Here is a 26,042-nt window from a genome sequence, read left to right as displayed (position 1 = left end):
AATCTTAACATAATCAGAGGCATCTCAGCTGAATCTAATGCAATCAAAGGGACTCACACTCAGAGGAACAGACTAGTTCACAACATAATCTCTCTTTTTGGAATTCATAAATAATCTCGAACTGCCACACAGGGTGTCAAGCGGCATCCAGGGATGCCAGCAGATATCCCCCCCCTAGACGTGACAGCCAAGCATTCCTGGAGGAAAATCAGCATGGGTTAAGAGCCACTGACCTTGACCCTCCCATGTTTTGACAAAACTTTTCCTCAAAAGTTCCCCTTTATTTGACTGGTTCTTATATTAACTGTTGATTGACGTCAAAGGCAAAATATTGAAGAGTGTAGTAGACCCTTGGCTCTTGGGGCTTTTCTCCATCTAATTTACACAAGGAAGAGCTTTACCAGGTCTGCTGCAGCAGCTCACAGAGCTTCTGAGAACAATTTTGAATGCTGGTTGTCAAACAGCCATTACTAATTACTAAGAATTAGCTTACATAGTCTTAAATAACATGCATTAAAAAAAATAGTTCTCAAAGTTCAGTACTTCCTATTTATTGTTTTGTATTTTAATAGGATCTAAGCTCTTGATATTATTATGTCTCTCTAATATTGGTATTATTATTGTATCTCTAAGGGGAAAGAAAACTACATACTCTTGGTTGCTACCTAACTCCATGTTCAGAGATTCGTTGTTGGTAACTTGTAACCAGCAAGGTGGGGGGGCCCGTACAGAGGCTGGCAGATGCCGTGTCAGAGAGTGGGTTTTTACATTTACCAGCAAAACAATACGCCAATCCACTGTGGGGTCCCTGAGGCCAAGCCAACAGGTTGCATTGCAATTAGTTTGTTTAGATATCTTTACTGTTTATGTTCTCCTATGGTGATTTTTTCTCCAAATAGAGGAAACTCCATTTCCTCTATTTGATCAAGACAGGCATTTAAGAACTTTGATGTACTGGAAATCACTGTATCTTTGGCATTTTCTTTTTTAGCTCTACACTCCAGGTTGAGCAATTCTACTCATTTAGAAGATTTTTTTTTTCATTGTTATTCTTCTGATGTTCTCTTGACTCCTGGCATTTCCTTATTAGGAAAAAGTTACATCTGCATTTGTGGGTAAGAAATGATTTTGTGAAACTTGGAAATCTTTGCTTAGGAAATCCAGGGTGCACTTGATTTCAGTCTAAGGTCCTCACCACACACTGGTAGGCCCAGGAGGACCGTGGCACTCCTGGCTGTGTGTTTCCCTGCCTAGGAATCATGAAGTTCCTGCCCAAATGTGTGTCCATTCTCTCAAACCCCCAAGAAGACGTTTCCTTAGGCTCCGTGTTCAATCAAATAACTGATAGAAGATACTGTATCTGCTTTTGAAGTCCTGTCTTCAGTAGCAAATCACACATGAACTCCATCTCTCTGTCAGCTCTGGATGGAAACTTTCCTTCTTACCTGATTGCACAGTTAAGAATACAACAGTTTCCTAAAAAGTTAGCAGGTAGGCTTTGAACGCCAGACTGTAGGCCACAGGGGCAGGTTTCACCTCCACCTCCCCTCCTGGGGGTAGCAGGTGGGCCCCTTCTCCCATTTCCTGTTCCTCACCAAGCCCATTTCTTGTTTCCAGAGGTTCCCAGACCACTGTGCTTTGCTTGTCTCGAAGTTTCATATTGTTTCGCTTCTATTTTCTCCTCAACCAGATGATACATAAACAGAAGGCATGTGCTTGTAGCAGCACTGAGCATAGGCGGGCTTGGTTGATGTAGTCAACTGGACCCACGGACAATGGTGAGTGACCCTGCCTCACCACACCCCACCATCTGGTAGCACCTTATGAAAGGTTTAATCCTTTCAGTTGTGGAAGTGGACCCTTCCCGGCCAATTAGACTAGAAAGGGTAGGGACATTGTAAGAAAGTGTGAGGCTGTAAAGTGAGGGCTGCCAGTCACTAGAGGGGAGTGACGTGCTCACCTTGGTGGTCAAACTCAGAGATGCAGAATGACAAGGTCTGGACAAACAATGGGAGGCAAACAGCCCATCAGCGATGCAACCCCTAGACTGATTTGCTCTTTTTAAAAAGTTTATTCTTCAAAAGCACATTCTCTTCCACCTTTGTCCTTGGAAAAAATGCATTGTTTTGAAAATGCTCTGGAGTTCCAAGGAATGGAGATGTGGGCTATGAGCTAAGACCAGCACTGTCCGCATCAAAGGGCACGGTCTGCCCCGCACAGGAGGGAGCTCAGCCCGTGAAAAGCCAGGCGTGTTACTGAGTCTACACTCAGACATGCTCTTCACATGCCAACTGTATTATCATGTTAAAAAATCTCTTCCAACAGCAGTGTGTTCGCATAGCAGCAACTGCTGCCCCTTACCAGCAGCGACTGGGGTTAATACCTTTGACAATATCCTGGCACTTCAGCTTTCCCCAGAAAACGCCCGCCCCTGGGGCGTTCCTGTGTCATTTTGGCTGAGGTCCCTCTCATGAGCCTTTTGCACGAGGATTTGCTTGTGCTTACGGCACTGGCTAAGGCTGCAGAGTTAACACCCAGCGCGTCTGGTGAGCTCTCGCACCCCCACACGCGGGCTGCCTAATTCCTGCTCAATCGTTATTTTTAGCCTCACACTGATCTTATGTAGCCCGGGTTTAAACACTCAACATTTACCAGAAACAAGCCCTGTGAGATGACAAAACCTAAGCACTTGCGGATAAAGCTTTGAACTGCAAGCCACAGCCACAAGGCAGGGGCCCTCTGGAGGCTAACCTAAACAGAGCCTTTTTCTGACCAGTTTGCCTGTTAACCACGTGGGCAGAGCAGCAGCATGCACCAGGCCCCGTCAGGCAAGAACTGTAAACTGGCTGGCCTGGGTGAGGAAGGCAGAGAAGGGTCGCCTTCTTCTGGGTGGAGTGTTGAGATCTGAAGACCTCGTTGCACAGTCTAACGTTCAAGAGATAGTCTGCAAAACATGATTACTTTTTGGCACTTGGCTTCTGTATCTGAAAGGGACAGAAACGGTGCGAGTGTGGAAAACGGGGAGGCAGTCTGTAAACACCACATGGCACAGGTGTTCTGGTCCAAGGGCATTCTGGTCCAGAAAGGGCCTGGACCACTACCAACGTTGTCCAGACACACCGATTCTTCTGCGCAAGACCAAGGGGTGTGCTTTGCACGCCCAGAACGACGCCCAGAACTGAAGCCCCAGAGAGCGTTTCCTCGACTGCAGTGCGCGGTGATGCTGAGCGGCTTCACCCCTCCCTTCAGGGATGACGCCCCAAGAGCGGAGGCTGCGCTTCCCGTGTGCTCGTCTGCTCCACCCAGCCTAGGTGAGCGGCCACAGCCGAGAGCACAGCACGCGGCAGGCTGACGCACGGGATTCTTGGAGTGCAGCTTGGAAAATCCAGTAGTGAGGCCTCTAGGACTTCCAAGAAGTGGAATGTAATTTGAAAAGGCCAATCACATTATACAAATTTATGGCCTTTTAAGGTGTTAGAATTAGATCATCTCTGTTGTTGTTCAGTCTTTGAAGAAACTGTAGAGCATGCCAACAAAATAATTAAATGATAAAAGACTAAGATAGAAATTATCATTAGGTTAATAATTCGATTCTTTTAATTATTTAAGCCTTTTCTTTGAATCATAAAATTTATTTTTTATGCATTTCCTATGCTCTGCTCACATCTCCATATGCAGATTTTCTGAAAGATCCCACAGAAAACCAGGTGACATTATGTATGTTTCCTTAATCTTTTCCTAGAAGGCAAGGGGATGGACATGCTATTAAATTGCACAAAGATCTGTGTAGCATATCCAGAAGATAAATTATACTTTTATCTGTAGAATATCTTGCCAAAACCTCGTTGGAGCATGAGCCTGCTTTTTTATATTTCATGTACAAAATAGAGAGAAACCTCTCGTTTTCTCAAAGTGGGCAGGAACTTGTGCTCCGCTGTGATCACCAACCCTGCCTCACATGAAGCAATAGGCTAGGGTGGGGCCACTGAGGACTGGGGCTAGGGTTACATGTCACTGTGGGTGGGGTGAGGGTTATGTGTCACCAAGGGTCATGGCTAGGTCTGGGCGTCGCTAAGGGTACGGGTTGGTGGGTGACACTAAGACTCTCGGCAGACGGAATAAAAGGTCCGACTCCTCATCCTTCGAGCCCTCCCCTGCTGTGCCCTGGGAGCACAGCTGTGGGCTGAGGGCAGCTTTTGCTGCCACCCCACCCTAACCAGCCAAGGTGCCATGTGCAGAGACCTGAGAGCTCAGCGCACTCACCTCCTGTTTATCCTTACAACATCACAACTTAAATTTCCAGAGTATCTACTTCTGTCAGAGTCCATCTGTCATGATTTTGCTTGTTTGTTCCAATGGTTACTTTCTGGGTAGATTGAAGGACTGTGGGCCTGCCAGGACAAGTACTTGCCTTGGATGTTTCACCGTTAAACTTGAAGCAAGCTGCCACTCTGGGTCAAACACTGCCCTTGGGAGCTCACGCTGAGTCAAATATAGATATATTTGAAGGAAGATCCTCCCCCCAAAAATCTGCATAACATAACCCCAAAGTTCTTCTCATTGCACATAGCAGAATGTCAATGTTTTCTTGGCTGGGCAGCTCTTTATCCCACAGTGTAGGTGAATGGTTTATGCTTACAGCTAAGCTTCAAAGTAAAGCCAAAACGTTTTGTCCCTTGACTTGAATATCACATCATTTTGCCACCTTTCTTGGCCAGTTGAGGAAAAAGGAGGCTGGTCTCCTTGTTCAAAAGATCCTTGATAAAAGCTCTGCCTTTTGAAGTGGCAGGTGACACTGCCAAGAAGCAAAGGGGGCCTCTACCTTACTTTATGAGGAGATATAATGACAAAAGCTAACAATAAAACACAATCCAGGCCAATATCCACAGATGTGGTGATTAGCAATGTCATCTAAATTCACAATGTTGAGGGCATTCTGTCGCCCTAAAGTCCTACAGGAGTACGCCCCAGTAGACTGCTCTATGCTCTATGTCTACCCAGGAAGATTCGGAGGCCACTGTGTACCGGAAATGTCATCTGTGAGACCGAGCAACTGAATTTTTAGCTTTATCTTAATTTAAATACTTCAGGTTTAAATAGCCACATGTGCTATGACAATTGTAGTAGACCATATGCTGCTAGAATTATAAGATAGTTTCTTAACTGGATTCTGAAATAGCACATTATACAATTTTCATATCCTTGAAAAAGCTACAAAGCTTTAATACATGCTCTTCTAAAAATCTATATATAGTGGTCTTAATAGTAATCTATTATCTTTAAATTAGGAGTTGCAGTTTACCTGTCTGTAGTCTAGTGATCATGGTATAAAAACAAAGGGCAAAAATTGCATATTTCATATTTCAGTAGTACAGCATTGTAAAGCACCAGTTTCCAACTCTTCCTAGCTATGGAAAGTTGGTCTCTACTACAACTCAGTTTGTTCACTGGTAAATTGCAGTTAATACTAATGGCACATACCCCACAAGATTGCTATAAGAATGATGTGATTGATTCAAAAAGTATTACCGGGTGACTTGTCACATGGTAATTGCTCGACAGAGACTTGGCTATTTACAGCAGACGGACCTCCTGGGAAGGCAGCTAGGTTTAGAGAACCATTCAGAGGTCGTCCACTCACAGCATCACCCCCATCCAGGTGGGCTGTCAGCAACACCCCTGGCATCGCGGCTGACAGCCTCACCAGCTTATCGGAGGAGGCCGTGTGGGCCGCCAGAGAAGCGGCGCGCTCTCAGGGAGCGAGGGCCCCTACCCAGCCCCCTCATCTCACTGAGCCCTGGGGAAGCCAGCTGCCTGCTCCTCAGCCCTGCTGGAGGGCGTGTGACCCCGCCTCCTGCCCGGCACCCGCAGGTGTCACATCAAAGGCACAGAACTTAAATCAGGCCAGTGCTCCTAGTACCTGATTTTATGTTTTTACATAGTTTCTGGCACATTACTTTGCCAGTGGTAGTTTTCACATATTACATGTTCACACTTATTTCACATGTAACCTTTTGCTAACATTTATCGAAACTGCAGAAGCATCTACACTTATTTCATTCTTTTTCAAAATTCTGCCTAGTCGTGATCAGTCCAAGAGTAGACAGAAAAAACTTTGCAGTGAACAGAAAGTAAACAAAACAGTCATAACAAAAAACCCACTGAAGCTCTAATTAATTGCTCCCCCTCTTAGGACTACCGAGGGGAGGAAGTCTTGATGAAAGAAGCACATGAAAGGGCTTTGCTGGTGGGGATGTAGGATTACTGATTATGACCAATGCGGGGGGAGCCAGCTCCTCAGAGACGCCCACGGGGCCAGGAGCTGGGGCCTCAGCCAGCAGCCAGCACGGGCCACGCTCCAGCCCCAGGCAGCCCCACCTGATTCCTCAGCTGCAGCCAGACTCCAGGGTGAGGCCAAGATGTTGGCTGTCGCAGGGAAGTTTGTTACGCAGCCGTGGATAACTAATACAGTCTCCAAAGCAGAGCTCTTGGCTTCCTCTCCTAAACCTCTTCCTCCCAAGTCTTCCTCCAATCTGTTGTCATGTTTGGCTGTCTCTCACAGCACATTTATCCATTCTGCTGGATTTTCCTCCAAAATGAATCCTGAATACACTTGCACTCAGTTTAATCCATCATTTCTCGCTTGGCTGCTGTAGCAGCTTCTACACCATCCTCGTGTTTCCAGCTCACCCTTTTGAAAACTGGTTAATTACATATCGAGGAAACATAAATCACTATTTATAACATACAGGGATAGGCACCAAACCAAGACGAGCGTCAGCACACACGGTCTTGAACGATGACCAAGCGTTACCGGAGCCTTCGGGACGCTCGCCCTGCCTTCTTCAGGGTTCTACCCCAGGCCTAGGACCTCCTGAATTGGAGCTTTCATTCCTTTGCTTTTCTCTAAAGTTCTATCGAAAACTGTTTAGTTGCCTGTTTTTGAACTTATGGACCGTATTTGACCTGCCCTTTAACTTCAACATTATCTTCCTGGGATTCAGCCATATCAGGCTGTGTCATTCATTCTTTTTTTCTGTGTAGCATTCCCTTGGTAGACTCTGCTTCAGTTTATTTGTCCATTCTCACTCTTGCTCATTAAATGCGTAATTCTGATCACCTCACTTCCTACATTAATTTCCCTCGTGCCTTTCCATGGCACCTCGCTCCATCCTGGGGCGTCCTGCTCCATACACTCCTCTGCTGCGTCTGGAGCAGTAGGCACGGGCACTTCTGCGGGCTCCTCACAGGCCTCACGGCCTTTGCAGCTCTCCCCGAGCGCCTCCCTGAACCCCCATCTAAATCACCAGCCCTGCCGCCGCCCAACTCCCTGTTTCAGTTTTTATTTTCCTCACAGCACTCATCAATATCTAAGCTTTTCTCGTGCATCTGTTAATTTGATCATTTTCTGACTCCCTTCCGAGGGGAGCGGAGGTCGGTGCAGCTCCCTGCGCTTTCTAAGCAATTGGCAGGTGGTCGCTGCCCCACGTGTTTGCTGAAGTGCAGGAACGAATCATTGTTTGACTGATGGGACCGGCTGAACTGTGCACTGCGTCTCCTGACCGGGGCTCCCAGCCTCTGGAGACGCTGCTCCGCCCCGTGGACTGGGGTGGGGCTGGCATCCAGAGGGCGCAGGCAGGGGTGCTGTAAGCGCCAGCACCAGGCAGGCCCCAAGGAGAGCCAGCAGCCCAAAATGCAGGCTCCCAAGGGCCGCACGACCATTTTAAAAAGGAAAAGACTTTAATTTGCCTCCCGTTTACTTTAGAAACAAAATTAAACAAGATTATTGAGACTATGGAAGTGTTTTAAGTCATAGAAGACATGAAAATCTAGAGATATAAAATTCTACATTTATAGGATTTTACCATTTTATTTTCTATGGCACAATGAACCAAAGGAATAGCTCCTTGCAGAGGGAAATTTTTGTTTTCTTACTGTAAAACAGACATTTAAACGTTCAAGTGAGCACAGCCTGGGACTGCCTGGCATCGGGGACTTCTGGGAGGGTCTGCCCATTGCAGCCCCCTGGGGGCACAGAACCAGGCATGCTCCCTCCTGGATGTGCTCCGTGCTCACTTTGGTGCCTGCATTCCCGTCGTCCTTTCTCTGACTAACGTGTGCAGGTGCTGGGTGCTGAGCTAAAGGGATGCGTTGAGCGGTCTGAACGGCCAGGGACTCAGTTATTTAAGCCATCACCTGGAAAAGTGAGCAGCTGCTCTCAGCCAACTCTCCCACAGCCTTTCCTTAAAGAAGAGCAGCTCCTGCAGCCGGAGGCGAGGCCCTGGGGGGGGGGCGTGGCTTCCTCACCTGGAGGCTGAGGAAAGGCCCTGGGGGTGCAGGCGTGGCTCTCTCACCTGGAGGAAGGTTCGGGCCCACAGTCTCGACCGGACCTTGAGGACAGCGCTTTGCCCACTGTCCAGCCGTCCCACCGTGCAGGAGATGCGCAGGCACTCGGTGTTCGTGCAGTTCTGTGAAAACAGCCGTGGGGCAAGGCAGCGTCTTTAACCCACATTTGGAAGCAGCAATATTTACATTTTATTTCTTCAGAAGCCATTTCCTAATCAGTGTTACTAATTTAAATATAGAACAAATAAATTTGGAAACAACTAAGAAAAAACATGGTTGGGTAGCAACATTGTCTCAACTTATGGTAGCTGAGAGGTAAAATAGCACATAAACTTTCATGAAACTTCATCACTATTGCCTCAAGAACGTTGGATTCTAGGGAACTTCCATTTTCTATATGACCTATTTCTGTAATGTATAAATTTCTTACAATGAGCACATTTGTTTTGTGTCAGAAAAGGTTTTTTGTTTGTTTGTAAATAAAGAACAGACATTTTTTAAAAATAGTACATAAACGGTCAGCTCTTTCCTGAGGACTTTGACGCAGTCTCCTATAGGCAGCTACCAGATGGCTCTGCCTTGTGTGCCCAGAACTCGGAAGACGCTGCTTCTGGGCCCTCAGCTGCTGAGTGCCATCCCAGCAACCCCAGGCGTGGACCAGGCGCTAGGCCCTGGCACTGCCCTGTCTGCCGCCCCTCCTGGTGGTAAAGCATTTTGTGCATTCATCAGGCTCTAAAACAATTGCTAGGGTAGCCCAACGCATAGCAGGGTACCTTGAACACGTGAGATGCATGCCCTGGGAAGTGTTCGTTGTGATGGCACGTTACACATCGAGCCTCTTTCCAGCATAGAGACACACGCCCCTCACGGTCCACGCTGGCTGCCTTTCTAGCTGCCCTCCCACGCAGCCTGAGGCTATTGTACCCTCGGCCACATCACGGCGCTGAGCACTGGCACCTTCTGGGTGCTCAGTGCAGCCAGTCCACTGGACGTCATGCAAAGTCACCGATGAGGCACTGTGCATTTACAACATTGACACACCAGGCAACGACCTGGAGAACTTATTGCCATAGGAACCTTCCTTGAGAACAACCTCAGAATTCCATAAAAACCAAGCTGTCGGTCCTGCCCCAACCAAGACAGCAGGGTAGGGCACTGCTGGGCTCTGCCCCCCACAGAAGCTTTGAACAATCAACAAGAACTGGCAAAACACCTTTCTCAAGGCTCCGGAACACACGTCAAGGACTGCAGTAACAGGCAAGTGTTGAGTCAAGGCAAAGGCTGGGTCCCTGCTGCGCCCTGCCTCCCTGGCTGGATGTGGAGCGGCCCATGCTCCCGGGATGGTTCTTGGTCCCACTTCTGGAGAGCAGAGTAACCCCTTGTACGGCCTGGAGCTAGTGCGTCCACCCAATCTGACTGGTGGTGGCCAAGAGGCTCGCCATCAGAACTGCCCTGTGAGTAGAAGAGAGTTTGCCAAGCTTTTCTATCGTGGGAGAGCAGTCAAGGGGCTGCCTGGGGCTGTAGGACAGACAGACACTGCAGAGCCTGGGCCTTGAGGAGCTGTTCCTGGGGAAGAGGGACATTTGTATCTGTATATAGGGGATTCCTAAGGCCCTCCACACATGCCCAAGGCCAGATGCATATGCTGAAAGGAGAGCATGCACACAGGTCACTATGCAAAGACTAGGCAAGGCATAAAGGTGCTTCCTTTTTCCCTTTTTAAAATTTCCTGGCATTCAAGGAAAGCTCTTTCATATCACTAGCTAGATGCAAGGTTAAGGGACAGAAGACTCAAGAGTCTAAATTCCAGTGATAACACACTATTAACAGCAAAATGTCCAGGATCCAATGAAAGATTACGGAACATTACAAAGAAACAGGAAGCAATGGCCCAGGCAAAGAAGATCAAAGCCTCAGAAACCACCAAAGAGGAGAATCAGAGCTGGAACAAAGACTTTTTAAAATCATCCTAAATATGCTCAAAGGGCTAAAGGAAAACATGGATGAAGAACTAAAGAAAATCAGGAAAATGAAAGATAAGCACCAAGAAAAAATCATTAGAGAGATGGAAACTTATTAAGGAAACCAAACAGAGGTGAAAATCTTAGTAACAGAAATTTAAAATTCCCTAGTTGGGTTCAAAGGCTGATTGGAGCTGGTAGAATAAAGGTATCAGTGAACCTGAGGATAAGAGAATTGAAATCATCAAATCTGAGAAGCAAAAAAAGAATGAAGAAAAGTGAATGGAGCCTGAGGACACCATCAGGCATACATATGCATTTTGGAGTCCCCGAGGCAGAAGAAAATGAGAAAGGGACAGAGAGAATATTCAAAGAAATAATGGCTGAAAACTTCACAAATTTAATAAAAGATATGAATATACACATCCAAGATGCTCAAAGAACTCCAAACAGGATAAAGCCAAATAGATTCACACTATGACATACTACAATCAAATAATCAAATGCCAAAGATAAAAAGAGAATTTTGAAAGCCACAAGAGAGAAGCAACATGTCACATACAAGGGAGCCTCAATAAGATTAAATGCTGGAGGCAGTGGGAAGACATGTTTAAAGTGCTGAAAACAAAACATTGCCACCCAAGAACTCTACACATGGCAAAACTGTTTTTCAAATAAGAGAAAGAGATGAAGACATTCCCCAATGGACAGAAGCCAAGCTTGTTAACGGCAGGCAGCCCTATAGGAGATGCTAAAGACAGTCAGCAAGCTGAAAGGAAAGGACACCGGGCGATCCATCAAAGCTGCATGAAGAAGTAAGGCTCTCTGGTGAGGGTGATGACAGGGGCAAATGCAAATGCCGGTGCTTGGCATCTGCGGTCTGTAACTCCACTTTTTACTTTCTACAAGAGCTAAAGGACAAATGCACAAAATGTAATGATAAACCAGTGGTTTTAGAGGTGGGGTTGAGGAACTGGGTGGGTGGTAGAGAAAGCTCTCTGGCTTGGGAAACTAGGTGGATTGGGAATTCCAGAGAAGCAGTGCATTTGGGGGAGCAGCTGAAACACAGTCTTGGACTTAGGGCTGGGGAGGCTGCGGATATCCAGGTAGACACACAGGGAGTTCTTTGGGTCTAGATTGTGGCAACGTAGGGCTAGAGTAGCAGGAATGCTGGGGGCACCATGCCAGGAATCTCCCAGGAGGAGAAAACTTGCTGGCTGAGATGAGGAGGGTCTGTTCGTGGAATGCAGAGCATAAGAGAAATCCAAAGAAACTTCTAAGACAAGACAGGTCAAAGAGTAGAAAGAGGACCAGTAGGGAATGTTTTGGGGGAAGCCATGGGATGTGAAAGTTTCAGGAATTGACCAATAGTCTCAAACTGAGGAATGGGGCTAAGAAGGATAAGGTTTCTGGGAAAGAGAAGAGAGCAAACTTGGCGAGGAGATGGGGTGATAATGATGGAACAGCAGGGGCCTCTGGTGAGAGAAGAGAGGATGTTCTAAGGTTGAGGGAAATGATATTTTAGTATTACAGATACAAAGTTTTCCTATTCAAATGGGAAATGATGATACCAACACAGGATGTTGGCTTTTTGTACTTTGAAATTCCTAATCAGTAATGTGATTCAGTAGGTTGTTTTTAACTAAACAAAAGCCATAGGAGGTCTTATTTAGCTTTTGATTTTAGAATAAACGTTGCATAATCACTCTATACCCAGAATTGTTTTGATCTGAGGACATGGGAGGCACAGGGTTTGCAATTTTTTAACAAATAAGAGAGAAAGAGAATAAAATGAGTTAACAAAGTCATATATGGAAGTCAAAAATTGCCTTGGCCCTCATCTGCAAGTAAGAAGTTTCTAAGATATTCAAAAGTCAAACATTATCTTACATCAAAAATATTTCATGAGAAAGGACAGAAGGAAAAAATCTGACCCTAGAACACAAATGCATATAATTTTCAAAAGAATTTTTGCTATTCGCCCCAGTGTCTCAATGTGTTCAGGAAACACATTCTGAGGTGGAAATTTAAGACATATTTGATTCTTGATGCCCCAAAGGCTCACCCCCACGGGCTGACACTGGCTTTCCCATTGGGGCTGCTATCACCAGTTAGGGTTGTCAGCAAGTTACCAACCAGACGCAGCAGTGGGCTTGCATCTATTTCTCTCCCACACCGCTCTTTGGGTGGAGCTCTACTCACAAGAATGAGAAAACGGTAACGTGATGGTAGCACATTCTGGATTCCCAGGAGTAAGTTTAATTTAATATGGCATTATCCTGCTTTATTGGACTGAAATTAGTTATTAGGAGTAAAGGCATTTTTATACTTTGTTAGGCTTTTGTTTTAGAAAAAGTTAACTCACAGTGAAGTACAGGAGAGCAGGGGTGGAAGGGAAGCCCATTCGGGTTCCCCAGCTCCCACCTCAAGGCTCAGGTGCCTCCTCCACAGCACCTGATTCAGACGGGGCCCCGGGAAAGGACTGCGGGGGTGGCCGGGGCGGGCAGGACCCTGGAGGTGCTCCCCGGGGCCCAGGCTGCCGGTGACAAGAGGAGGGAGACGCAGATCCCGAGGAGCAGGTCTGCACACGGCCTGCTCAAGAAATGTGCACACACTCCCCCCCCACAAACACACACACATGCACAGATGTGTGCACACACAGGCACCTATACACATGCACACCAACATGCATACCCACACAAAACTGCACACACATCCACTCTCACACACACACACTCACAGGCATGCACACACAGGCACAACCATACACCAACACACATGCAAGTACCTCTAAACATGCACACTCACCCACAATCACAACCATACACATACCCCTAACACACACATACACACATATGCACACACATAAAGCACCTATAGATGTGCACACACATACCCACACACAAGCACATGTATGTGCACACATAAGCACCTATACACATACACACACAAACCCATACACAAGCACACATATGTAGACACCTGAACAACCACATGGCCATATCACATACATGTGCACATGCACGCACAAGTATCTGTGCATGCATGCACCGCACATGCTCAATCACACATGTAGCCCAATCCAGTCACACACATATACACATGTGCACACACAAGCACCTATATGCATGCTCACCACACACATCCACAAACACACAAGCACACATGTGAACACACCCACAAACACCTAAACACATGCACACCAGCACACACACACACACACACATGCAAACACACACATGTGCACACTCACTGCAGTTTCCACTAATGCAGCCAAGAGGGTGATATGCTATTTCTACGCAGGCCATTTCCTGCTTTAGCTAATGGGCCAAACACTTGTTTAATATTCAGAGACCTTCTTTCTAAAGTTATCTTTCGCAAGTCCTTTTTAACCTTTGGTTTTTAAATTGTGAGAATTTAACATGGTAGCGTCACTCTTTTTAGTGACACAAATGCTATGCTGACACTTCCCAGACCTTGTGTCCAGACTTGCTGCCATCATGGCAGCTGCCTTTCCGCTGGCTGGAGGGACTCTGCGTCCAGAAGCAGCCCTGCACACCGCCCTGACTCTGCAAACACAGTCACTACTGATGCCGGCCTCTAAGCTGCTTTCCAGACATCAGTTCCTTAGAATCGAGTTTAGGATCAAGAGCATCAGGATTGGGGGCAGGCTCAGAGCAGATGCATGTTGAGTCCACTTGGGGAAGGTTCCAGAAGCTCCCAGTGGTGCTGGATGAGCTCATCGCTCTGTGGTCCCCGCACCCACCCAGCAAGGAACAGGCTCCACGCCACGAGCACCTGAGCATCTCCCAGGTGGGTGGGCGCGGCCAGAGCCACAGTCTCTGGCCAGGGGATGTGGACTGGGGACTCTTGTTCTGTCTTCATGGCATTTTTTCTAAACTTTTTATTTGTGTGTGTGGTAAAATATACATGACATAAAAATCATTTTGACAAATTTTTAGTGAACAATTCTATGGCATTAAGTACACTGCCAATATTGTGTAACTTCTACCTCTTTCTATTTCCAGAACATTTTCATTATCCCAAATAGAAACCCATCTTCACTAACCAATAACTCCCCATTTCTCCTTTCCCTAGCAATCACTAGTCTACTTTTTGTCTTGATGAGTTTGCTTATTCTAACTATTCCCCAGAAGAGAAACTATACAATATTTGTAGGTTTATGTCTGGCTTATTTCACATAACATGTTGTCTTCAAGGTTTATCTATGTCATAGCATGTATCAGAACTTTATTTCTTTTTATGGTTGAATAATATTCCATTATATGGATAAATCACACTTTTTTATCCATCATTCCATTGATGGACACTTGGGTTGCTTCCATCTTGTCATTATTGCAAATAATGCTGCAATGAACACTGATGTAAAATCAAGTCCCTGCTTTCAATTCTTGGCACAAATACCTAGAAGTGGAATTTCTGGGTCATATGGTAATTCTGTTTAATTTTCTGAAGAACTGCTGAACAATTGTGGGCAATTGAATGTTTGGACATGTTTGTGGTCTTGCATTGTAAATGGGATCTTTTCAAAATGCTACTTCAGTTAAAGTGTGGCCCAACTGAATCAGGTTGGACTTACTCCAGATTGCTGGAGTCCTTCGTAAGCAGAGAGAAAGTCCAAACAGAAGGGAGTCAACAGAAACCAAGTGAAGCAGCTGGGAGTCAATCGAATCAGGAAGAGAAGGGAGAAGATGCTGCCATGTGACAGAAAAGCCCAGAAGACCAAAGATTGCTGGAAGCCAGCACTAGAATCACACAGTCCTCTGGGAGAAATCATTGCTGACAGCTTGATTTTGGATTGAGCCTATCCTCAAAATTGTGAACCAATAAATTCCCATTGCATGGTGCTTTTCGTAGCAGCTAGGAAACTAAAACACTGTTTTCAACCATTTTACATTTCCACCAACAATATATGAGGGTTCGAAATTCTCTGCATCCTCATCAATACATATTATTTTCTGTTCTTAATAATAACACCCCATCCTATTGAGTGTGAGGTGGTTTCTCACTGTAGTTTTGAATTACATTTATCTAATGCCTAATGATATTAAACATATTTTCATACATTAACAGCCATTGGAATATCTTCCTTGGAAAAATATCTATTCAAATCCTTGGCCCATTTTTCAGTTGGGTTGTTTTTCTTTTTGTTTTGGAGTTGTTGTAGAAGTTCTTTATATATTCTGGATATTAAACCCTTTTAAGTTATATAGTTTCCAAATATTTTCTCCCATTCTTTAATTTGCACGTCACTATCTGATATTGACCTTTGATGTACAAAATTTTTAAATTTTGATGAAGTCCAATTAATCTATTTTTTCTTCGATTACCCATGATTTTGGCATAAAATCTGATTCCAATGCTGAATATGAGGTGTTCAAGATATTTCCCTATAACTTTTTGTGAATGTTTTATAGTTTTGGCTTATATTTAGGTTTTTTTATTGATTTTGAATTAATTTTTGTATATGGTGAGAGGTAGGGGTCTAAATTCATTCTTTGGCATGTGGATTTTCAGTTGTTTCAATGCTACTTATTAAACTATTCTTTCCCTAGCAGGTGAATTTGGCACCCATGCCAAAAATAAACTGATGCCTCTGTTGAAAATCAGTAAGCTAAAGATATTTGGGACTATTTCTAGATTCTCAATTCTATTTCATTGGTCTATATGCTATCCTTATCACACTATATTAATCACCATGGCTCTGTAGTACATTTTGAAATAAAAAAACGTGAGTTTTTCAACTTTGTTCTTCTTTTTTCATGACCGTTTTGGTCTATTCAGGGTCCATTGAAATTCTATATGACTTTGGGTTTCAACTTTTCCATTTCTATAAAGAGATTTCTGTAAAGAATATCTATAGGGATTGAACTGATACATAGATCATTAGGCAGAATTGATATTTTAATAATATTAAGTCTTCCAGTCCATGAATATGGGATGCAAGTCCATTTTTTTTAGGTCCTCTTTAACTTCTTTCAGAATTATTTTGTAGTTTTCAGCATACAAATCTTTACTCTCCTTTAAATCTATTCCTTAGTATTTTATTCTTTTAGATGCTATTTTAAGTGGAATTTGTTTTCTTGATTTCTTTTAAAGATTGATCATTACCAGTGTATAGAACCCGAGCTGACTTACGTTTGTTTCTCTTGTATTGCACAGCTCTGCTGAATTTGTTTATTAGTTCTAGTAGATTTCTTGTGTTTTCTTTGGGGTTTTCTACATATAGTATCATGTCATCTGTGAGTAGGAATAATTTCACTTTTTCCTTTCCATGTTGGATACCTTTTATTTCTTTGTCTTGCCTGATTGTTAAGGCAAGAAATTCCAGTAAAATGTTTAATAACAGTGGTGACAATGGGCATCCTTATCTTGCCCCTGATCTTAGACATAAAGCTTCAGTCTTTCACTATTGAGCATGTTTGCTGTAGGTTTTTCATACATGCTCTTTTTTATGTTGAGACAGTTCCCTTCTATTCCTAATTTTCTGAGTTTTCATGAAGGCCTTTTCTGCATCAGTTGAAATAATCATGTGATTTTCTTTCATTCTATTAATGTGGTGTTAATTTGATTAATTTTCTTATATTGAACCATCCTTGCATTCCTAGAATAAATCCCACTTGGTTTTGGCACATACTCCTTTAAATATATCATAAGATTCTGTTTGCCAGTATTTTGGTGAGGATGTCTGCACCAATATTCCTAAAGGATATTGATCTGTAATATTCATTAATTCTGCTGTTTTTATCTGACTTTGGTATAAGAGTAATGCAGACCCCAAAAAATGAGTTAGAAGAGACAAGCAGCAAAATGGCGGCAGAGTAAGGCACTCCTAGGGTCACTCATGCTACAGGGCAGTTAGTAATCACTCATGGCTATCTAAAGCACCTGTTTTGGGCTGCAGGAAACCAAAGGAGCATCCTGCAACATCCTTGAAAGAATCAAAGGAAGAGACTGCCCATCCGCAGAAAAGATTCATAAATAGAGCACTCTACGTCACAGAGGCTGGTATCCATCCTCCACTGTGGCACAGGCTGCCTTGGGAGCTATTCCATGGCTGGAATTTCCTTCCCAAAAATGGTGGGAGAAAGAGACAATTGGGCACCAACTTAAGCTACTGATTAGAAAATCCAGTGGGCTAAAATATAATCCTAAGAATGGCTAAAATTTGACCCTGTCCAAGTTAGAAAGAGGCCAGTAGCTTCCATTCTAACTCTGCTCCCAGCACAAGGGGAAGTAGGGTTGACTGAAAATCACAGCACTAGTAGGATTGGCTTCTTTCCATCCAGAATGGACTGCAGTTCTAGCCTAAGCCCCAGCCCCACATCTGGCAGGGAGGAAGGTGGGGGAGCTATGCCAGCCTCTCTGGGACAATACAGGCCACCCCACAGAGGCTGGTGATCATCCTACCCTGGCAGTGTAAGCTGCCTCAGGAGCTATTCTGCAGCTAGTATCAGAAACTTCATTTCCCAAAAACAGGGGAGGGAGAGACAGTTGGCCACCAACTTCAGCTACTAATTAGTAAATTTGGCTGGCTAAAGTATAACCTAGGAACAACTAAAGTTTGAACCTGTCCAAGTCAGAAAGAGTTTGGTAGCTGCCATTTTGACTCTGCCCCCAGCATTAGGGGAAGCCAGGATGACTGAAAATCCAGTTAGGGACTAGCTTCTTTCCACCCAGATTGTACTGCAGCCCTAGCCTAGGCTTCAGTCCTGCCTCTAGCAGGGAGGAAGCTGGCAGGCATGCACCAGCCTCTCTGGGTAACTGCAGGTACATTCAGCTGGCACAGATTGAATAGTTAGAAGGCTACTAGGGTCATCGTGGACCTACATGGCATAGATTACTGCCCATACCTGCAGCTCCATCCCCACCCCAGGCAGGGGAGGAAGGGCATGAAGCTTCATAAGTCTCTCTGGGCAACTAGAGTCTAGGCCTGCATGCCTTGAATTATTACAGCCATATTACACACTGCTGTGGCTCTGTCCCTAACCCTGGCAAAAGGGAAAGGTGGGAGAAGCTTCATGCAGGCACTTGAGCCTCTACAGCTTACAGTACCAACTACATCCTTGGTTCCAACCACAAAACCAGCAAGGGAGAAAGGGCAAGAAAGCCCCAAACTAAAGAAAAAATGCACACGGAATAAATACATCTAGTAAGCCAGATGCCAAGACACCAACAAAAAATTACAATCCACACCAAAAAACAGGAAGATACGGTCCAGTTAAAGGAAAAGATAAGCCTCCATGTTACATAAAGGAGTTGAGACAACTAATCATAGATGTTTACACAAATTTCCTTAATATATTCAATGAGATGGCTAAAGAGATTAGGATATTAAGAAGACACTGGATGAGCACAAAGAATAATTTGAAAGCATACATAGAAAAATAACAGCTCTTATGGGAATGATGGCACAATAAATAAAAAATACACTGAAATACATAATAGCAGATTTGAGGATGGAAAGAAAAGATTGGTGAAATTGAAGAAGTGGCCTCTGAAAGTGAACATACCAAAGAACAGATGAAGAAAAGAATAGAAAAAATTGAACAAGGTCTCAGGGAACTAAATGACAGCAAAGGACATATAAACATATGTGTCATTAGTATCCCAGAGGAGAAGAGAAGGAAAAAGGGTAGAAAATTTCCAAACTCTATTGAAGGACATAGATATCTATGTCCAAGAAGTACAATGTCCTCCCATCCAAAAAAATCCAAATAGACCAATTACAAGACACATACTCATTAGAATGTCAAATGCCAAAGACAAAGAGAGAATTCTAAGAGCAGCAAGAGAAAAGCAATGAATAACGTATAAAGGATACCTAGTAAGATTAAGTGCCAATTTCTCATCAGAAGCCATGGAGGGAAGAAGACAGTGGTGTGATATATTTAAGATACTGCAAGAGAAAAACTTCCAGTCGAGAGTCTTATATCCAGCAAGACTGTCCTTTAAAAATGAGGGTGAGTTTAGAATATTCACAGATAAACAGAAATTGAGAGTTTTTAAACAAGAGACTAGCTTTGCAGGAAATGCTAAAGGTGTGCTATAGTCTAAAAAGAAAAGACAGGAGAGAGAGGCTTGGAAGAGAGTCTAGAAATGAAGATTATATAAGTAAAAGTAACTAAAAGTCTCAAAAAAGTGGTGAAAATAAAATATGATGATAAAACCAACGTCAAAATGGGTGAAATAAGAAATGCCTTTATAGCAATAATGTTGAATGTTAATAGATTAAACTCTCCAATCGAAAGATACAGAATGGCAGAATGGATAAGAAAATATGAGCAACCTCTATGTTATCTGCAAGAGATTCACTTTAGGCCCAAGCATACCAATAGATTAGAAAGTGAAAGTCTGGAAAAAGATATTCCACACATTCAGTAACCAAAAAAAAAAAAAAAAAAAAAAAGCTAGAATTGCTGTACTTATATTAGATGAAATAGACTTTAAAAGACACTAGTAATGTGCAATGAGGAGGAAGTCCAGAAAAAAAATTCCCATTTACAATAGCGACAAAAAGAATCAAGTATTTAGGAATAAAATTAATCAACAATGTAAAGCACTTGTATTCAGAAAACTACAATTCATTGTTAAATGAAATTTAAAAAGACCTAAATAATTGGAAGAACATTCCATGCTCATTGATTGGAAGACTAAATATCATTAAGATGTCAATTTTACCCAAACTGATATACAGATTCAATGCAATCCCAATAAAAATCCCACCAGGACTTTTTAAATAAAGGGAAAACATGATTACCAAATTTATTTGGAAGGCTAAGTGGTCCTAAATAGCCAGAAACATCTTAAAAAGAAAAGCAAATTTGGAGGACTCTCACTTCTGGATTTTAAATCATGTTTCCTAGCTACAGTGATAAAAACAGCATGGTACTGGCATAATGACAGACACACAGACCAATGAAACCAAATTAATGGTTCAGAAACAGACCCTCACATATACGGTCAAGTGATTTTTGACAAGCCTGTCAGACCCACTCAGCTCGGCAGAACAGTACATTCAACAAATGGTGCTGAGAGAACTGGATATCCATAGGCAAAAAAAAAAAGAAATGAGGACCCCTATCTCACATGTTATACAAAAATTAACTCAAAATGAATAAAAAACTAAATATAAAAGCAAGAACAATAAAGCTTCTACAAGAAAATGTAAGGAAATATCTTCAAGACCTGGTGATAGGAAGTAGCCTCTTAAAGGAGAGAAGAGGAGGCTTGAGGAGGACTACTGATGTTTATGTATGTAGAAGTTTTAATTAACTTTATTGTAAAAGTGTGGAAATGTATAGAGTTGAAGATAACACATTATAGTGAGTAACAGCTGGTTAATTGGAATATGGCTGAAAAGGGTAGCCTAGGGATGTAAATGCCAATTGTAAGAAAGCTACAGGATAATCTAGGAACTGAATAACACAGTAAATGCAGAGGTGGATGAAATTGTGGTTGATGGTACAGATTCAAGAGTGTCCTTTGCAAGCTAGAGCAGAAATACATCACTATTGCAGGGTGGTAGGAATGTAGAGAAGCATGGGAAAAATACAACTGGAATAACCTATGGACTGTGGTTAATAGTAATAATGTAATATTCATGCATCTATGCCAAAGATGTACTGTGTTGATTGTGGGAGGAAGGGCGCCCGGCTTGCCACAGTAGCAAACGGTGCAGCAAGAAGTGATACCGCTTCTGCCCACTGGGCCTAGATAAGGTGACCACGCCTGACTAGGCCTTTGCTGCTAACGGCTGGCCGGTGCTGCCCTCCCCCTTTTTATCTCCCGCCTAGCCCAACATCCGGCCAGCTCTCACTCCCCCTTTCCCCTCCCCTATTCCAAACCTCTCCGCCAGCCCTCTGCCTAGCAACCACTTACAATCACCTATCAGGAAGCAGTACCCGCCCGCACCTATCAAATCCCTCCACGCAGTCCCTAACCCTATAAAGCTATGTCCCCTTCCGCAATAAACCGGACTTGCGTACCAGACCTGGTCTCCGCGGCATTCTTTCTCCCCTCGCCGCGCGTCCTCCACGCCTGAGAGCCCCTCTGAGGCTGTCTGCCGCAGCCTCAGACGCCTTTGCAGCCAGCTGACCCCTCCAAACCCCCCCGTCAGCGTCGGGGTGCAAGCCGCCCCAGCCGCAACTGGCGCCCAACGTGGTGGCAGTTCAAGTCCGGTCCGACGTGACCACTGCCTCACCCCCGTGGGACCTCGTTCCCACCCCTTCGCCGCGCTCTCAAGGTAAGGACCCCCGTTATCGGCCCCCGGCAGAAAAATGGGCGGGCGTCTATCTTCCCGCCAAGCGCCGCAAGTCAGAGCACTTGCTGGCCTACTAGCCTGCCACCAATGTAAAGTTTCGGGCAGGCAACTCCAGGCTTACTGGGATCTACTGGTCCCCTTCAACCCCTGGCTTTCACTGCCAATCTCTCGGGCCCTGATACCTACCTGAAATTGGCCCCGCCTATCAACAAGGCCAGCCACAAGCCGGAAAATCCACACAAGCTTATAAGGCAATCAACTCTGTTCCAGCAAACGCCCACCCCTTTTCACAACTCTTTGAGCTCCCTACTATCTACATGACAATGTATCTCTGGGCTAGTGAAGGCTGATATAATTAATCCACTGGTATGAGAGAAAAACATGGCAACATTGGTGTTCTGTTTTATTTCCATGCTAATTCTAATTGGACTTCTTTAACCAAGATATTAAAATTAGTACAAAAATTTTATCAAGGTTTAAAAAGAAATTTTCAGTTGTAAATCAATAGTTTACTCCTGAACTTCAAGTCTCACTATAGTCTTACAGTAATTATCCAAAAATGTGTGCTAATGGTCTGCCTAACTGCTGCTCAGGTTATTTTAGCTGATTGCTGATAACTGATAGGAATGTTTCCGAGCACAGGCTTTCGTGTTGCAGGCAGCATGGATTCCAGAGAAAATCTTGAAAGGTACAATCTAAAATGTGCTATATAACAGAGGATTTAAAAGCAGCTATACTAAGAAACTAAGAATTATGAATTAATTGTAAACTGTATGTTTCTGTTACTGTGTTGTGATTGTTCTGTGTTTGTCTGTTCGTTCAATGTCAGTGTATATTTTGATACCTCCGGATGGTAAATATAAATTAATAAAAATTTATAAAAGAGCTCTATACAAATGGCCAATATTGCATGCTACTAAGTATTTAAAGAAAAGTTCATTATTTCAACAAGCTTGTTTAATGTTCACAGTATTGTTATAAGAGGTTTGCTTGATAACTTTGATGTAGGCTATATGGAATGTGTTTTTATTATTAAGGAAACAGAAAATAATTTTGTCCTGAAATAAAATAATTGACTATTGGAAAAAGTAGAGTATAGGACGAAACCTGAGTGAATGCTAAAACTGCAGAAGATTAATGGACAAAGAATTTTTACAGTTAAAGTTAAATAAAATTTAATGGGTCTATCTATAAAATTTTACAGGCTTTGGTGTCAGGTAGTATGCTGATGCAAAGTTGAAAATTTTTGTTCTTTCTCAAGGCCTCTCACCATTAATCTGTTTTGATAAAAGTTCTTATCCTCAGTCAGTATACAAAGAAAGTCTATCTAATGTTTCTTGTGCTTATCGTTTCCTTTCCTCGGTGTTCCAAGAAAGAAAGCTTTATCTCTTAAAGGAACATAACGTTCAAAACTGCTTTCTCAAGACCTAATCCTGAACAGTGGCCTTTTGTTCCAAACTAATTATAAGAGATTTGTTCTTTTACCTTGAAAGAAAAATTAAAGTAATAATTAAGTTCATTTAATATGTTATAAGCTAAATAAAGGTGTTTTACAGTGTTATAAAATTAACAACTTTTTCTTCCCTTAAACCCTCTATTAATTAAAGTCGTATGGATAAAAGGTTTCTATGAATGTTTAAAAGTGTATAAAGTTACCAATATTTCAGCATAATATTAAAGAACAGTACAATATGGTTAATTATAGTTTTAATTATTATAAAAGAGTATATGTCACAAAAACAACCCCTTACCATAGATTAAAGTAACAACACTAGTATGCAGCAATCCCAAATACTGCTAGTTTGTTGCAAAAAGTTAAAGTCCAGTTACATGGCTATCACTTTGTTTTAAAACTTCCTAAGACTTTCTTTAATGTCTTCTTGGACAAATCAAGCCAACTGCATTCCTTTATCTGTAAAGAACCCAACAATAAACTTTTGCAGTGCTTTTCAAGGCTATGTGCATAGCCCAACCATCTTGTACAGTATTTACTGATAGTAATAGTAATGAAAAAGCAGCATAAAAAAAAAACAGCATGTGTTACTTTCCAAAAAGAACAGGTTTAGCCAACTCCTTATTCATCTGCTCAATGCACAGAGCTTTGAGCCATCATTAAAGTTTTACAAATGTTTTAAGAGTCCTTGAATATTGTCTCTGATTCTGAATATGTATGCCTTACTGATAAGCACACCACTGCCCTTTTCTCCGAAAACCCCTGTGCTCAAATTCTTCTAGAAATCTTCCACGGGACCTTTAACTGCCATTACCCCCCCCACACACAAGTTGCTCCAGGGCCTCACAAGGCTCCCCCTCTCCCCACTATACCACCCTTTCCCTGGCTCCAAGCCTCTCTCCAACTCCACTACTGTCTTCACGGACGCCTCTAAGACCAAGTTTACTTATATTGCCTACTCTCCCAGCCGTGACTTGCCAACCGTTTACTGCCAAACCCATCCCGGATTGGTTCAGGTGGGCGAGCTACTAGCCATCCTCACTGCCTTCCAACACCATGGCAATGAGCCCGTCAACATCTTCACTGATAGTACGCCCTGCAAGTTTGTTCAGTTATTGCCCATGCTGTTTTCTTTCCACGTGACACGCCCATTGATCAAGCACTCCGTGCCTTGCAGCGAGAGCTCAAGCTCCGCACACAGCCATAGTACATTTCTCATATTCGCAGCCATTCAGGGCTGCCCGGGCCTCTAGCCATGGGTAATTCTGCTGCCGACCAAACCGTCTCCACCCATACAATAGCCACTGTCGGAGACTTGGTCAATCAAGCCAAACTTCTCCATTCTAAGTTCCACTTTTCAGCAGCCTCACTTCAACGTCTTTTGCCGGGCCTCCCCAAGGAAACATGCAAGCATTTGGTGCGCGCCTGTAAAACATGCGCCCCCTTCTTGCCGCTTGGACCGTTGCAGCCACAAGGGGTCAACCCCCGCGGCCTCGAGCCAAACTCCCGATGGCAAATAGACGTCACCCATGTGCCATCATTTGGGCGCCTCAAGTATGTCCATGTCACAGTCAACACCTTTTCTCACCTTTGCTACACTGTCCCCTTACCGGGGGAAACAGCCAAGCATTGCATTAAAGCATTGCGGCAAGCCATCTTATTCATCGGGGTTCCTTGGGATGTTAAAACCGATAATAGGCCTAGGTATCGCAGCTCCTCATTCGCTGCATTTCTCCAGCTCTACAACATTACTCCCCACTTCGGCATTCCATACAACCCCCAGGGGCAGGCTATAGTAGAATGCATCCACCGCCAGCTCAAAGTGCAAATTCAATAAGAGAAGGATCTACGCCCACATAGTCAACCAGGCGACATTATCACTGCCTGCCTCATTCACATAAACCTCCTCTCCTTTGATAAAAACGGTCTTTCCCCCCTCCATAGGCATTGGGGCCCCTCCTACGCACCAACAGTTGCCCCGATGGTGTTTTGGAAGGACCCAGAAACAAACAATTGGCAGGGACCCAGTCCCCTTCTCACCCAAGGCAGAGGGTTTGCTTGTGTCTTTCCAGAAAATGCCTCCCAGCCGCTCTGGATCCCCGGGAAAAACGTCTAACCCGCCACCAGCCAGCAGCAGGTTCCAACGACAAATGATGAGAGCACTCACCCATCGGATGGAGAGGCTAAATATGGCCGCAGACCTAGCTCATGACACCCTCCTCCTTGGACAGCTAGTACAGCTTGCTGTCCACGCCTTAGCTTCAAACAAAAAACCTAAAAATCTACACTCTCTCCTGCTTTTCATGTTAGCTCTGCTCCCCTCCACTACGGACCAGGCTAGTATAAGCCATCGGCCCTTTAACTGTACACTCTCTCTTTGGCAGCAGGAAAAGCTCCTCGCTAATAACATTACTGCGGGTGCTCCCTCCTTCACAGTGCACATATGTAATCTTGCCAACCTTCCTGTCATCAGTTCCCTCATAGACGTTACACACAAGACTCACCGGTGTTGATACAGCTCACTTACAGGCCTTGACGGCCCCTATAATCATGAAGTCTCAGGCTTCTATATTTGTCCTTCCACGGCCAGAGGCTGCTATGACCCAGCGCACTATTACTGCCCCTCCTGGGGGTGCAAAACCATGGCCCACGGATGGTCGGGAGCTCCCAATAGGGACCCCTACCTCTCCCTTTCTTTTAAGGATAAAAGTCACTGGAGCAGCATTACGTTCACTGTCAAAAACCCTGAAAATGCAGGCTGGCTACAGGGCCGCACCTGGGGAGCCCGACTTTACATGAACAACTATGATTACGGTGCCTTTTTCATTATAAAGAAAAATTCAATCCGCACACAATCCGCCGCCGTGGGCCCAAATCAAGTTCTCAATCCTCCCCACACACGGCCTCCCCCTCCTTCCTCTGTTTCTCCTTCTCCTCCCGCTACCACCTTAAATCCTTCCATCACTAGGTATCCTCCCCACCGCCAAACCCTGCCACC

The 26,042-nt window shown here is 44.0% G+C and overlaps 1 protein-coding gene across 4 annotated transcripts in view; it reads right to left on the bottom strand.

The window, feature by feature from the left end:
* The window catches only part of ITGA8 (integrin subunit alpha 8), a 172,949-nt gene that overhangs the window by 10,711 nt on the left and 136,196 nt on the right, over window positions 1–26,042 (bottom strand). For all 4 annotated transcript variants that reach the window (XM_058297921.2, XM_058297922.2, XM_058297924.2 and 1 more), the window contains one exon: window positions 8,355–8,468. In XM_058297921.2, the coding sequence (XP_058153904.1) occupies window positions 8,355–8,468 (114 nt within the window). The remainder of the gene's footprint in view (window positions 1–8,354; window positions 8,469–26,042) is intronic.

The sequence above is a fragment of the Dasypus novemcinctus genome, chromosome 5 (genome assembly GCF_030445035.2).
Source record: "Dasypus novemcinctus isolate mDasNov1 chromosome 5, mDasNov1.1.hap2, whole genome shotgun sequence".
Classification (NCBI taxonomy): Eukaryota; Metazoa; Chordata; class Mammalia; order Cingulata; family Dasypodidae; genus Dasypus; species Dasypus novemcinctus.
Note: the sequence above shows the minus strand (reverse complement) of the source record. Positions and strands in the feature narration are given on the sequence as shown.